General features: G+C 37.5%; 1 protein-coding gene across 3 annotated transcripts in view; it reads right to left on the reverse strand.

Annotated features, from left to right (window-relative positions):
- ICA1 (islet cell autoantigen 1) overlaps nt 1-16279 on the reverse strand; it is a gene marked incomplete at its 3' end in the record, with an annotated part of 68881 nt that overhangs the window by 15761 nt on the left and 36841 nt on the right. For 2 of the 3 annotated variants that reach the window (XM_082293079.1, XM_082293078.1), the window contains exons 8-10: nt 9283-9408; nt 9007-9105; nt 1540-1634 (exon numbers count right to left, since the gene is read on the reverse strand). In XM_082293079.1, coding sequence (XP_082149205.1) covers nt 1540-1634; nt 9007-9105; nt 9283-9408 — 320 coding nt within the window. Of the gene's footprint in view, nt 1-1539; nt 1635-9006; nt 9106-9282; nt 9409-12042; nt 12148-16279 lie in introns of those variants that run through there. The other variant, XM_082293080.1, reaches the window with a different exon arrangement.

Raw genomic sequence — 16279 nt, forward strand, 5'->3', positions numbered from 1 at the left:
TCAGCAGCATTGATGAAAAAAGCTCTCAACGGGAGAAAAAAAAGGTGTGGTTTACATGCAATTCTTATACAAAGGTGATCTCTCCAATGAAGAATACATCCTTTCTAACTGCTATGACTTTGTGTAAAGCCTGTCAAGGAGCAGGGAATGAAGCAGCCACAAGGCTGTGGTGGTGAAAAGGGCTGTGTGGGCACATTCCTCCTATCCTCTAGTGACAGGACAGAAAGAGACACCTCCCATGCTCTTGGGGGTAGGCCTGCGGTAGAGGAAAATTACATTCAGGCCAAATTCTAGAATAATGAATGTTTACTGTGAATGAAGAGCTCATAAGAATTTAACAAGCTTTGTTTTGTGTAATTCTTCTCGAATCTTAGATGTTTGTTTATGGTTTTAGACAGCAAAAGGGTGACATATTTTTTCCCTCAGTTTTATGCCAGACAAGGACAAAGATAATCCATAAATAAACACAAGTACAATCATGACATGGCATCTGATGCATTTCCTGGTAGGTGCCAACGCACACATCTTGCATAAATCACACATTCATTCTAGAACTTTATATTCAACACTGAGGAAAAGAGCTATTTATTAAACTATTACTGTCACATGAGATGCAACAGATGGAGGTAAGTGCTGTAAAGACAACCACCTGCCAAATGGTACTTGGTCAAGTCCTTTCTAATGTCAACAGCACCAAATCTGACCAACTTATAAAGTGGTATTGGTCAGTGGTTCTGAATCTAAACCAGAAGAAGGACAGAAAACCTGAACTCTTTAAAAATTCATTATTATAAATAGCCAAGCAAAATCCACTAATCAGTCAAGCTGTTCTCTGCTTTTTGACAACTGATCCTTTGCTGGGTGCTTCATTTAAGCAGGGATAGTCAAAACAACAGGTGGCAGCAGGATTATATCAACATTGCATCTCCTGGCAACCGAATCCTGATGGTCAGGTAGGGGAGGGATCGCATCTCTTTCTCCTGTTCTCCTCTCCCCACAGCAGTCCATTCATAAGTCTCTCTAAGCTCAGAGCTACAGGTAATTCAAAACTTGACAGCATCAGCTCACTTAGATGTACCTTATACTAAGTACCTCCTGCTTCATTGGATTACTAACTGATGTATACATTACAAGAACTAATCGCTGCCTGGAGCAATCAGTAATCTATATCCTATTCCCAGGTGAAAGGAGATGCTGTTGAAAGGAGAAATACAATGCTCATATATCTTTCTCCCCTGTATAGCTGTTTACCATTTCTTTTAATAAAGAAAAAATGAACAAAAGCTGAAAAAAATTAAAAAGAGAACTAAGAAAGATGAAAATCACATAAGAGCCTTTTTAAAGCTCTTAATGTCACCATCAAGTTTATTAGTCTTCATGTAAACATTACAAAATTTCAGGAATTTTTCTGTTGAGGTAACCAGTAGAATTAGACTAGCTGTGTCTGTATCTCTACTTATGTTTGGTGACTTTAGCAACCAGAAAGCAGATTATAGACAAAAATAGTTATTATTTTGATATATAGGACATGTGACTTACTGACTCTGCTGATCTTCCACTGAATTGGTGCTCTCACTCTGCAGGTCCTCCTTTTCCGCTTTTTCTGTTAGTTTATTCATAGGATCTTGCAAGCTCTAGATCATAACCATAATATAAATGTAAAGAAGAAAACAAATTAGAATCAGGGAAGCTAAAGTGTGTCATTTAAGACCAAACCTCATTCTAGAGCCAACAGAAATCAAGCAAGAACGGTTTTGCACTATATCAAAATTGTATCTGACTCAAAGAAGCAGAATTAAAAGTGTTAGAAGATCCTCATTCAAATTGAGTCTATGAACACACTTTATATAAGAAGTTGACACTTGGCAACTTCTATACTCATGTTCTGTTTCTAATATTTCTAAATGAATATTTCTAAGTAAATATTTCCAGTGTTTCTAAGTAAATCTATCTATACCATGTGCAAAGCAGGCACAGGTGGCGTATTTCTTTGCTGTTTTGGGGGTTTGCTTATTTTTTTTCCTCCCTCTTTTCCTTTTTTGTTTTAAGATGAGAAAAGAGAATTCTTTACATCTGTTTGTTCACCATATACTGCTTCTTTCCTTATTTTTTCTCTTTTTCTCCCTCCACAACTATTCACACAAACTTGGCAACTGCAGTGGTAGTGGGAAGATACTGCTTGTATCCTGAATCTGAAAACAAGGGTTAAAATCTTGGATGATGGTTTGACAAAGGCCAGGTGTGGTATTATGAAACCCTACTGTCCCTTTGCAATCTGAAAGGTTGTGCTACAAGATAATGACGTGCAGTTTCATGGTCAGCATTTTTATAACCAAAATTTGGAGATGGGAAGAAGCCAACACAAGCATTATAGACTGACTCTTTGAAGTGATAAATATACTATTGGTTGTCATTGTTATGCATCAATTAGGAATTCTGTCTGAAAAATGAAATAAAGGAGCACAGTAATTAAGTAATAGCAGATATTAGCAATGTAAGTATTTCTATTTCTGTCAAATGGTTTTGCTGTGAAGGTGAAAAAAATTTCCTCTTTCTAAAGTCCAACGTGGTTTCTGAAAAATAAAACCATGTTACATGAGAACAGTCTTGACCATTTGTAATTAAATTTATTAATATTGCTCTCATAGTCATAGTAGTGCATCTCACCCCAGCTTCTCTTCATGCTCCCACAAAAAGATAAGGGTAAAAGAGAGAAGTCACTTTTTGCACCACATCTAAAAACCACAAAAATGTAGTGGCTTTGCATCTGGAATGTGAACAAAACATTAACGTGTTTCATGAGAAAAGTAAAACAAAAAACCACGGCCTAATCAATTGAATAAAAGTTAAGAGTGCCCAGCTCATCTGTCACAAGAAAAGCATTCCCAGACATGTTGCAGGTCTTGTTTGCACTGCTTGTTAACCAGGACAGAGGAGTCCCCAGAAGGAGCATTCCAGTTTCTGCTTGGTTCAGTACTTGTCTGTATGAGGAATCTACACTTCAGTATTTTAGAAACTAAACTTACAGATCTGTCATGTACTGCAGTTGCTTTTTTTTTCCCCCCTGTCAGTAAGTTAATTCTACCTAGAACTGCTGATTAATTTGTCATAAGCACCCTCAGCACTACAGATGTGGTCAAAAGATGAAGGTCACAAAAGCAGCAATAATAAAGGCCCTAAAGAAATTAACCTTATTCTGTGGTTGCCACTTTTTTTTTGACACTGCAACAGTGTTAACCAGAACCCCATGTAAGTATACTTCTTGAATGCTGAATAACAACACCAGCCAGCTCAGCTAGGTAACCTATGAATGAACATCACCCTGCATTGGTACTGGGTATTCATTAGACTGAACTTCTCATGCTATTAAAATTAATGGAAATTATTTCATTGACTCTAAGAAGACCTGGACTACAGTTCAAGAACATACAAATATCCACTACACTTGCACAAAAGTGCAGTGTAGAGAAAGAAAGCAGCTTTGCATTATAGGGACTGTGCTGCTTTGGGCACTTGAACCACCATGGACATCTTCACAACAGGACACACAGTCCACTGAATCAGGAGGTGATGGTGAAACATTTTGTGGTGCTCTGCCTGCTACCAAGTATAGCACCTCAGAGCCTGCTCCAAAAGGGTTGTAAAGGATTTGGAAAAAAACCAGAACTACTTTAACCACTGCCTAATTATACAAGTTAAAGAAAATTATTAGAAGTAAAATCGTCTGCATATTCACCAAAAATATACAGGTAAATAAGCATCCTTCTTTAAGGACCTATATTTTATGAAGTTTCCTTCATCAATGTTTCAGGAAATCCATATTTAAAGGACTGTGATCAAACCACGGAAACAGCATATAGAAATGGAGTTCACAAGTACCTTGGGAAGGAAGCAGCATGATAATAATGGCAGTTACTATTTCCTGTATTAGAAAAATAAACATAGCTCTGAAATACAGCTTCGGTTTTAATGGCGATTATGATAAAAATTGTTAAAAATAAGCAGCTTTATTTTGATGCAATAATTCCATGCAACAATTTTATTCAGACAATATTCCCTCAAAATCAAATAGCAAATAATGAAATTATTTTCCTCACCCCTGCCTCCCTCTACTCCTCATCCTGAGGTGCACTACAAACTGAGGTATTTTTTCAAAAAGATTTTTAAAAGCTAGACAATGTGCATGAAATGAAACAGAATGTTAAAAAGCCAATGTCAACTGTTTTCTAAACATGAACCCACAGCAATGTGATCACTACTCTCAGCAGGCATAGAAATGAAACCATGATGTTCTCTTAATTGTTTCAGGTTATATTAGAAAAAAAGGGAAGAAGTCCCCTAATTTAGAAAGTGTAGTGAATTAACAGAGTTACGACAACCCAGACTGAGATCAGAGCAAGCACATCTCAGTTGCATGCACCCCTGCCTTGGCTGCTCAGAGCACACAGATGTGTAACTTCACAGCACTCTTCTGGCTGCTCACGGGGACTAGCACAGATTTTGTTGTGAGCTACACCAGGTATGTGGCTTAAAGTATGATCCTTGCATATTTAGAAACCTATCTTCCTAGCTTCTTTAATCTTTTACTACAAAAATCAGAATAAGACCATACACACTACCAGAGCAAGTTCAGAGTCATTCATTCTGCCTGATGTGTCCATCTCTAACACCAGAAGTCACCAGCGATATTTCACCTGCTCCTAGTACTCAGAGTAAGTATCCAAGCCAAGGGATTCCTCCACTGTAGATTTAACTCTGGTTCCAGCTCAGGCTCCATTTCTGACTGTTACTCACTCACTAAATTCCTTCACCTGCATCTAGGCTGCTTTCAAGTCAAGCCAAGATCATCTGGACTGCACATAAAACCTGCCCTCTGCAGTTAAATCATCAGTGTTGACGTTGCACTCAGCTCACCCATAGCTCCTCCCAAGTGCCTTGGCCACCTAATGCACTTCTTGACTGAGAAAGAATCAAAGCAACACAGCTAAGGGCAGTTTCAGGAGCCAGGCATACATCCCAAGATGTCACAACATTTATGATGACGTGCAACATCACTGAGGAGACAAAAACTTGAATGTTTCATTTGGGGGGAGAGCTGAAGAGGAAGAGGAAAAGCAGGTTGTCTCAGAATTTCCTCCCAGACATTCATCAAGAAAAGAAATACCACACCTCCCCAAAACCCTTAGAGATAAAAAATCATAGGCAATCTTGTCTATGAGTAAAGTCGTGGTGTGACAAACAGAAACAAGAGAGGATACCAAACTACAGCAGAGGTCAGCATAAAGCAACAGTGTTGCAGCATCTGTTTGGACAGAGTACTCCAAAGGAGTACTCCATGTAAGGAGCTCAGGCAGCAGTATTCCACTTCACAAAGTAAATAAAAAAAACAGTACTCCACTTTACAGAAATAAATAGATGCATTGAGATTTATGCCTTTTGACTCCCTTACCAAGCCTATTATTATTTCTAGGCTAATATGAACTCCTCAGGAAGTTTGGTATCCTAGCATTTAGATGTAAAAAATGCAACTAATTATTCTTTAAGTAACTAAGGCAAATAAATGGTAACAGAAACTAGAAAGAGGTATTATTCATGAAAAGTAGCCCCTGAAATAAACTTGAATTCATTTGGTATATGTTTATTTCAAGACAATGAAACCTTAAAGGCTTTACCAAAACAGCAGCCCATCATATGTAATATTAAAGTGATAGATACAGTAACTTTTTACATCACTACACATAGAGTTGTTAGCACATTAATAATCATCTTTCATCAAGCATAAAACTCAGACTTAGGAAACACAGCTGCAATAGCACAATTATACTGCTCTCTGCATATACCCTGAAGCAAAGAAAACAAATGGGCTGCTTTTCATTAAGGGAGTTTGGCAACCATCTCTAAAGACAGTGTTTTCTTTCCAGAAACAATCCCAAGAGGCGTTTCAGAGTCTCTTTCCTGAGGTAAACCTGGTACATGAATATATATTTATAATACAAAATACAACTAGCAATTTTCTAGTACATAGTACCTCTTAATTTTTCAGTAAGAAATTCTACATCTAAGTCAAATATTAACTTGTAATAACTTCTTGTTTTAAAGCAAAACAGTAGCCCTACATTCACGTATGCTTAGTTTAATTCAGTTTAATTTGTATGAGCAAGATTTTGTCTTTTATGAAATCATAAAAGACAAAAATTATTTACAAGCATCAAATTCAAAATTTTAATTTAAGAAAGATCTCTTTTATGGTGTAAGGCAGGGAAAAATAGTCTAAGAAAAATAACTTCCAATTAAATGTAGGAATGGGCACACTGAAATATTCTATGTGTATTTTAAGCCATTATGTATTCTGATTGTATATTTTAATGCATAAAGTCAACAACAGACATGGCATCTTCATTAGGTACAGTTTTCAACCAAAAGTTTCTCCATCAGAAACGACACTACCTTAGATCAGCTACAGCTGATTAAAAAAAATACCACATAATGTAAAATTAGTTTCCAGCTCCTTTTTAATATATAGCCACTCTGGCATGAACATATGATATGAATGGTAGGGATCAGTTCCCTAACCATAATCATCTATTTTTATTCCACACCCAGGTTTAGCAGAGGTGAGCTGGGACTCACCACACCCTTCAGAAGTGACAAGCAGAGCTCACTTAGCCTAGTAATGCATCTGAAGTAGCAGCAGACATCTATTCTCTTAGGCAACACAATCTCACCCGATGCAATCACCAAATTTTGATTTAATCATCTTAGTAAACATTTAATGTTCAGAAACTAATAGCTGGGGGACAAGAGATCATGGAGAAAACTTTGGTATAGAAAATAACTCTAGAGACTGAAAGAAAAAACCCCTGATACTAAAAGCCAGTAACACAGTCTTACTCCCAAGCAGCTGTTTTCTGAAAGCACAGAATTACATGAAATCCTACAGTTTTAAACTATCTCCTGATTGGCATCATTTATCAGTATACATATCAGTGCAAAACCAGGAAATCACATCTTTTCAGTGTAGGAGATGAGCAATATAATTGGTTAAGATTCTCATAACAAAGTTAGGATGCATCCTAAACAATCCTACAATATTCCTAACCATTTTTACATTTACTTTTTGCTTCAAGGGAGTACTTGTTACAAGTGTGAGTTCAATACAGATGGTATTTCTTTATCATAGATTCCCAATCTAATTGCAAATTTAAATCATAGTGAAATGTTTCACACAAGGAAGTTCAAGAAGTACAAAGCATCCCCAAATATCTCTCATCCTCCATCACAAGGGTACACAAAAACAGGTGCATTTTCTCTCCAAGTTTCTCCCCAAGGTGGCCAAATGTTACTATGTGTCTTGAAACATCCTATGTGTTGTTCAAATTTTTAGATACAAAAGAGCATGAAGAATACCTACCTAGCAACAATACAGGCTACCTACACAAATTAGACTGAAATTGTTTTGGATCAAAGCAAAGACAAAAACATCCTCAGAAACCTTTTAACATCAGGAAGGTAAGCAAAGAGCCCACAAGCATGGTGCCCAGGCTCCTGAGCAGAACTCTGGCCAAGCTAAGCCCAGGGAGGGAGAAAGTAAAGGGGACTTTCTTCCCTGGTTTGGAGTTTAACTGGTGAGTCTGAAGACAATTACTAGCAATATCAAGATAGATATGCCCAACTGTCTCCTGCTGAAATCTGACTGTAAACTCTGACTAAAAGCCATATTCCGTGATGCAGACTATGAAAGAAAGAGGCTTAAAGTTATGTTAACTTCATAGCAAATGAGGATTTCTCCTGCAAGACAGGATTCTTCAGAGGCTGGGTAAGATGAAACAGTTTATAAACCTCCTCAGTCATGAAAAGATTGAGCCCGAAATTTGTTTGGTCTGCTGTGATGTTTCAAGCTGCAGAAGTAACAGTCTCCACAAGCTCTTTATGCACAGTTTAGAAACTGCTCTGTCCCATCCCACATTCTAGAAAACATCTTTAATTATGGCATAGTCATGTACAGACAAGTTTGGTAGTCTGGGGTGAATTACACCTTATACCTTCAGGTGCTTCTTTTCCAGGAGCTCAGGGGGAGCCACAGGCTCTAAGGCATGATGCAGCCCAACTTCCATTTGACAAATGCACAAGGATTTCATGGATTGAGGTTGTGATTTAAAATCATTGTCAAACTGGGTTGTCTCTCCAAGCAAAGAGTGGCTCTGCGCATGCTGTTCATTCCTCACTCTCCTACCCGTGGCAACCCTTCTATCAGACCTCTGTCACACACACTATTTTTCTCCCATGCAAATAGTAGCCAATCAAGTAGTTATTGCACTGCCCAAAATAACTACAGGACAAAAAGGCCTATGAGGATAATTGGTAGGTTCATGAAATTTTTCACTGTTCTCCCATTCCTCTACTGAGTCTCAAATTGCAACACATAGAGCAGCTTCATATGCAAGGAAAACATGACCAGGAAAACACACAATGCTTAGTGATTATTTTTAGATACTTGGCAAAACTCTGAACTCAGGCTTCAGCCAGATATTGCACATATACCATACTGAAAGTTTACAAAGGATCAGCAAATACCACTAGACTACAAAACAGTATTTCCCAGTAAAGGGTTAAAAAGTGAGTACAGATGGGGGAGCCCTGAGCATCCACTTACTCATATTCAGTCCAAAAAAGGTGTTCTTAAAGAGTGTGAAAAACAAATGCAAAGGCAACATAGTTAGTATTAATTCACTCCTGAGATTTTGGAGAGCAACATAAATCCCTAATTCTACTAGATGAATAATCCAACACAATCCCACAGCCTTTAATAATGTCTTCCTTTGAAATATTCCTTAGTCACTCACTAGACATACAATTTTTGATCCTACTAGTTAGAAGGACATTAAACAGAAAACTTAAAAGTGTCAGAAAATATATGGGAAGAATATCAACATGTGCTTTCTACATCCTTGTATGATCTCTTACTGGTTATCACTGGGCAAACATATATATCTATATATTTCTTACCTTTAACATAGTGAATTCATATGGCTGATAACCTTTGAAACTTTCATGGATGGCTGCCATCGTGTGTGAAGTTTTTTCCCAAAAATGAAGCAGTGTTGTCTGTAAGGCAGGGTAAAATTTCAGCGCCAATGTTAAATCTGTTTTCAGTGCAAATTTCACATCTTCCCTCCAACACTAGTTACATATTCTTACAGTTGAATATTGCCATGGTAACCTCTTAAAAAACCACATTAGCAGGAAAACATTCTTTCAGAGGTCAACATTTTCCTTGGATACCTGATATGTTGTTAACACATGAGAAAGGAGGTTGCATCTGCTCGCTCCCAAAAGATCCACTTTTTGACAGACATCAGTCTTCAGTTTGTCAAAGTTGAGTTTTGCATGTCGCACTTGTGCTTGAACCTTCAAACAAAGGGACAATTGTTTATGTAGTGTTTTTTTCCTCCATTTTTAATGAAAGAGCAAACTAATACAACATCTAGGAAAATCGGACAACTGAACAGACTCAACTGCAATTTATATTTTCATCAATCACACTGAAATTAAGATAAAACAGGCTGATAAATGGTACTCTTCCTATCGTCTCTGTTACTGCTTTTTGTAATATATTCAGTGAAGAATTTTTGTTTTCTAACCCCTGTTTGTACAATGGATATTAGTATAAAATATATACTGAAAACTATTGGAAAACATACTTATATTGGTATCTCTTTCAAGAATGACAAATTCAAAGGCCAACCAACAAATTTGTAGCTAAAAGTTTACTACATAATATACAGGTGCACAGTCAGAGACATTTCCATGTACCTATAGTAAGAGACAAATCATGCTGACAAACTTTAAAGTCTTATCTGCAATGATATAGCACTTCAATATCTTTGACCTGCTACAAAAATTTCACTCATTAAAGTTTTCCTTCTAAAATGGGAGCGCCTTTCCTGTTTATTGCTATCGGAAAAATATCAAGTCCCTTTTTCCTACCAATTAACAATTTCAGTTTCAAAAAGTTTTTGTTTTTCAAACTCTTCTTCTACCACCTGTTAAGTACATAAAAATGTACCTTAAGTACATGTATAACACCCTGTTCCACAAACTGTATATGCTTGACAACAACATTGACATGATTTTGTATCATGGTAGAAGGATGATGTGGGCATTTCATACCCAGGAGTTCCCATTTTTGTGACAGCTCTGCACACTACCCAAATACTATATTAATGAAAGAAATTTGTTTAAATTCTGTAAACACGTTTTGTTATAGTTTTCTTCCAATGAAATGGGAAACACTCCAACCACAAAACATCATGAATGTCCTATTACTCTTTCACAGTTAAAATATTTACCCAAAAAATGAAATGTTTTACCGTGAAAACAAACTACTGTAGTAAATTATACATTTCTTTCCTTTTGTGGCCTAATTCCAAGAGTAAACTCATTTTGTCCAGAATATGCAAACTCAATCAGAGATTTGACAAACATGTATGCTCCTGATCTTCAGAAGTGAATCTGGAACTTTGCAGCAAGCTCCTTGTGCAATAAGAACAAATACATACATCTCACAATGCAATCTGAAACATTACGGTTACTGTACTTCTAATCTTATTTTCCCAAACCCAGAGTATACAAGACCTCCAACCAGGCAGGAAAACAGCCAAAGATCTGCACCACAAATTCACCAGATAACCTACTCATACAAATTGTGGGACTCTTGGATTGCTGGACCCATGACAACTTTATTTCACTGATCAGATCAGCTCTGCATAAGCTATACTGCACATCAGCCTAATCTGTTCGTAAGGAAGAAACTACCACAACTCAAAATCTCTCATAAATGCAGAATCTTACACGTGAGATTTTAGTAACAGAAAAGGATGATGCCAAAGAAAAAAAACTCGAACACTTTTTCTTATTGTAGTAAAGAGCAGAGCTACTCTACCTTTACAAAATAGCTTTGTGGTTACTGCATTCATCCAGAAGAGGAAGTCTTCCAAGACAACTCCACATATTACACCAAGCAATCAATGAGCTCTGGTAATAATAACTACAACTGAAACTTCTGACTGGATCCAGTGCTCTAACCACGTGAGTAGAACATCTCACTGATGTTGTCTTGCTCATCATCTTTGCATGTCGAAGAGTTCAAAAACAAGAAGGGGTCTCCAGAAGATGGAAGACTTCTTAGGTAGTTAGGAGATGTTTTAGTGAGGTAGAGACAGATTTGAATTTCCTCAGGAAAGAGGAAATTGCCCCAATGGCTTCCACTTCTTAGGCAAGCATGACAAATGCTAAGCCATGACATAAAAAGCAAGCAATAGCTACTGCCAAGATATCTACTATGAAGTACAGTACTTTGTGAAAAGCACAGCTGCCTAGTCAAAACAGCACATACGTAAAGAGCTTATGAACCTCCAAAACTGAGCAGCAACAGAGGAAGATAGGAGCAGCGGCAGGAGGAATGTAGAAGCTTTATCCAGTGCTGGATAAAGACATTTGTCCTGTGTTAGGTCCTCAAGTCCTCTGTTTGCTTTAGCTTTAAGTGCCTGAGAGCACAGTTACAACTTTAGTGTGAAAAGGAGAGTTGTGAAGGAAATCATGGGCCTGTGCAAAAAGGAACTTATAACCGAAATCCAAATACGGGATTACGCACATCTTTTGCCATAAAGAATCGCTGCAATGGGTAGGGAATTAAGTAAGAGATGTTGGAGGGCTTTGAAAAAACGAATCTCAGTTACAGCCATGAAAATCCAGAGAAATTCTAGTGATGTAAATGTGTCACATATATAACTATATTTTACAATGGTACAGCTGAGATCAGAATCCCTTTCCTACTCATTATATCACAGCACTGGTGAAAGCACAGTAAGAAGAGCTGTGGCTTTGTAGACTGAAAGTCCAAGTAAGCAAAGAATAATAGTTCACCATCTATCAGAGATGGTGAGCCACAAGTTAAAAGAAAAGAAGTACAACTAAATATAATCATGAATTCCTACTCCAACTCTTTAAGAAAGGAGAAAAAAATCGATAGAACAAAAGCACCTGTAAAGTTTGAGTTGCGGTCTTCCTGCATACATTCTTCAGGGACATTTAGCAAAGAACAAGGTTGGCATTTATCTTCACTGAACACGTAATTAGTGTCTCTTTTAAAAGCTAAAACATTCATAAAAAGAAAGAGGTGATCTACAACACAATGTGGAACACAACCCCTTATTTTTATCATGTTCCTATGGATGATTCAAGATACTTAATGCTGCGTTATCAAATGCTACACGTTTCTCTTGCCAACCAGGAAAGATGTGATACTATGAAAACTATTAAATTAAGGATGCTTTTAGGTTTTTTGATATATTGAAAGTTGATTGAGCAGAAGCATTCTCCTTTTTTCAGCAGCAGTGCAGGATAACCAAGAAAGAACACCACATGCTACATCAGCATGACCTTTTGCTTTTTATCTGTGCCAATAAATGAATTTTCAATTGAAATTATTATTAGACATCTTTTAAGATTACTTGTTGGCTTCAGGAATTAGGTGTAAAAGCTTAGTGCTCACAAAGTGCTTACACAATCTACTTAATACCACACAAGTCATCAGAATGAACCTTTGGTTTTCTACTCTAGGGAAAGCTCATATAATACATACTAATCTTCTCCTTTCTCTGCAATTACTCTTTAAGACATGAGAAACAGGACCTCACTGTGGTCTCAGTCCTGCAAATTTTTATTCATATATTTAAGTTTATTAAAGCTGAACATATAAAAGTTCTCGAAAATCCTGGTCTGAAAACTGTCAGGATTTTCCTGACCCTAGGACAACTGCCCTGATCCAAATACAACTTGAATTATTTGATGACAAACAAGCTTCTAAGCATCTGAAATTAAAGGTGCTGGATGTGAGATTTACACTATACAAGAAAATCTTACGGTACTCTTGACATAAAGGATTATTACTCTGTCTTTTTCTAAGCAGCAACCTAGAACAACCTGCTTTTAATTTCCCAATGCAAACACCTAAGTACAATATTCACAGAGAGCACACAGAAAACAGAAATTTGGAAAGCAGTATCTTATTCAATCAACAGCTTGATAAACTACAAGATGCCAGATAAACCTGAAATAATTTCAAAGGACTGAAATATATAAGTAAATAAAGAAATGCTACAATCCTAAATCCTGGGGGCTCAAAAGTCAGATTCTAGAATGCTTGACTCTAAGGGCAAATATTTGCTAACAGAGTTTCTTAAACTATCACAAAATGGATCAGGTTGGAAGGGATCACAGTGGGTCCTCTGGTTCAACGTCTCTGCTCAAACAGGGCCATCCCAGACCACATGGTACAGGAGTGTGTCCAGGCACTTCTTGATATCTCCAGTGATGGAGACTCCACAGCCTCTCTGGACAATCTGTTCCATAGCGTGGTCACCTGCACAATTCTCCCTCATGTTCAGGTGGAACTTCCTGTGCATCAGTTTCTGCCTGTTGCCTTTTGTCCTGTTGCTTGGCACCACTGAGAAGAGCCTGGTCCTTCCTTTTGGCACTCTCTCTTCAGATACTTAGAGACATTGACAAGGTCCTTTCTCAGTCTTCTCTTCCAGAATCTGAACAGGCCCAGATCCCTCAGCCTTTCCCCATAAGAGAGATGCTCCAGTCCGTAAATCATCTTTGTCACCCTCCACTGGACCCAGTCCAGCAGCTCCTTGTCTCTTTTCCACCGAGGAGCCCAGAACTGGACACAGCACTCCAGGTGTGGTGTCACTAGGGCAGAGTAGACACGCAGGACCATCTCCCTCGACCTGCTGGCAATGCTCATCTTAGTGAATGCCAGAATACCACTGGCCTTCTTGGCCACAAGGGCACCGCTGGCTCATGGATAGCTTGTAGTCCACCAGTACCCCCAGGTCCTTCTCCACAGAGCTACTTTTCAGCAGGTATGCTGGAAATCCTTATTTGAACAGAAAAATTCTAATCTTCAAGCATGCTAACATTAAAAAAAAAAATAATGCTCAGACCCAGTTAAAAAACTCTATTCAATATGTTCAGTTACTAAACTACAGATTTGTCATGTGCTTTCAAGGAGTCTTTATATGTTGTCTACAGTACATCTGTGTTACTACTTTCTTTTAGTCTCCTATAAAATGCAAAATTTGTTTTCAGTAGTAGACTAATTTCAGGGACAATTCAACTAGTGAAGCATCATCTCCAAAATTATGTCGGATAAATGCACTAACTCACTTTACACACAGTATATTTTTGTCTCAGCATTTCCAGCATAGAAGGAGAAACAGATGCTTTTAGTCTAATTTGTCACCCAACCTCTCACTTACTCGATCTGAAAAGCATGCACAGTGTGTGTATAGGCTGGAAGGAGGGGGTAAGTAAATCAAGAGGGAAAAATGCCTGGAATATAGCAAACCTTCCTGCTCGGGGCTTTTGGTAAACTCTACCAGCAGATGGAATCAGCGCAAATCTTTGTGTTAAATAAGTACAGCACCTTCTGGCATACCTGATCGCTGTAAAGACTACATGAAAATGAAATCAAACTGTAGTTTGAGGACCGAGTATTTACCATAGAGCACAACTTACAGCATTTCTGCATATGGCACGGAAAACACAAGGAACTAGACCCTCAGTTCCCACAGATTCTAGTAATTTCATAGCTTGAGTGGTGTTTTGATAAGGAGCACCCATTACACTTTCACATGAGCATAACTAAGTACTTACCGGTTTATGTTTCCTTTTCTTTTAAATTCAAGATTGATAATGTGCAGTCAGAGAACAGAAAAGGTAATTTTTAATGCAAAATAATGCCTGTAACTAAACTTTTCCACGTACAATGTAAGGAATTCCAATGCCTTGCGCAGTATGACACCTGGTTTCCGCGTGCTTTGATATATTCTGCATTTAGCAGACTATACTTTGACTCAACTGTTCCCTTGGGTTGGAATAGCATTTACTGCATTCATTAATCTCTGCTCCATCATTTTTTAAGAATAACACATAAAAACAATGGTTCAAGAAGAGTGGGCATACTTCTGTTTGTCTGCTTCTACCCTGGTTATTAAAATCTTCATTTATGATCTGATGAGAAACACTGGTAGAAATTAATTTTAGGAGATGGAATTTTTTAAGTGAGCCATGTCTAGCTAAAAGGGAAAACTACTTGGACAGTATAAACAGATCCAAATTATATCTTCAAGTCTGAAGCTGAGCAGATGTACATCACATTTGTTCAAGAAATTAAACTATTCTTGAAATTTGAATTAAGATAATTTTAGAGCAGAACAAGTTCCAGTAATACATTTCTTAAATTTGCCATTTTGGACTTAATGATAATTTTCTGTGCTTGTGCAAAAGCCCTATGCACCTCATTCTATTAAGCTTGATTAAGGAAATTTGTAGTCATGTTGCAAATCATATAAAGGACTTAATTACCATTGCAAGCCTACCAGTCTCACTCTGGAAACAACCAAACACCTTCTATGGTAGGTGTCCCTGCCCATGACAAAGGGGTGAACTAATGATCTTTAAGATCCCTTCCAACCCAAACCATTCTATGATTCTATGGAAAGTACTGTCTGCCTTTCTGCCATAAAAGAACTGGTATGTCAGCTTTGAAAAAGCAGTTATGCCTGTGTGAGGAGAGGAAAGGAAAAACTGCAGGCACACCTGCTGTACAGACTCCTGCCTTCTTTTCCTATGCAAAACTAGTGGAGTGGAGCTGCTGCCTATGACTCAGATACCCAGTTGCTACAGCAGTACAAGCAAATAACACTGAAACAGCTGTAAAAAATGTAATGTCCTGTTGTGAGGTAGCTTAAATATATTGGCAAATTCATGTGGAAAGACAGCAGGTAAGTGAAAGCTGAATTAAAGATGTATTAGGTCAGTTGCACTGCAAGAGAGAAAGATTCTAGAAAGGAAGATGATACAACTTTCTGATGTCCTGAAGTGGTAGAAATCTCTCATTATATACAGACATGAAAAAGGCAAGTCTATCACAAGATAAAAGACAACACAAATACTCTTAAGCTAATGGCTTTTTTCTAATGGCTGAAACGTTCATGGTGAGGAAAAAATAAAATATTCCACTAAAACACAGCGATATCCAACATAATCCAATGAAATCAGTGCCAACTGAAATAATTGCAAATACCTACTAGAAAATTACCTTCCATAATTACTCAGAGATTTTAGATTTAATTGCTCATGACAGTTCTGGAATTCAGTGCAAGCAACAGAAGAAGAGTGCTAAAGATAATTAAGGAAAAAAAAAAAAGGA

Source organism: Coloeus monedula (assembly GCF_965178545.1).
Source record: "Coloeus monedula genome assembly, chromosome: 1".
NCBI lineage: Eukaryota > Metazoa > Chordata > Aves > Passeriformes > Corvidae > Coloeus > Coloeus monedula.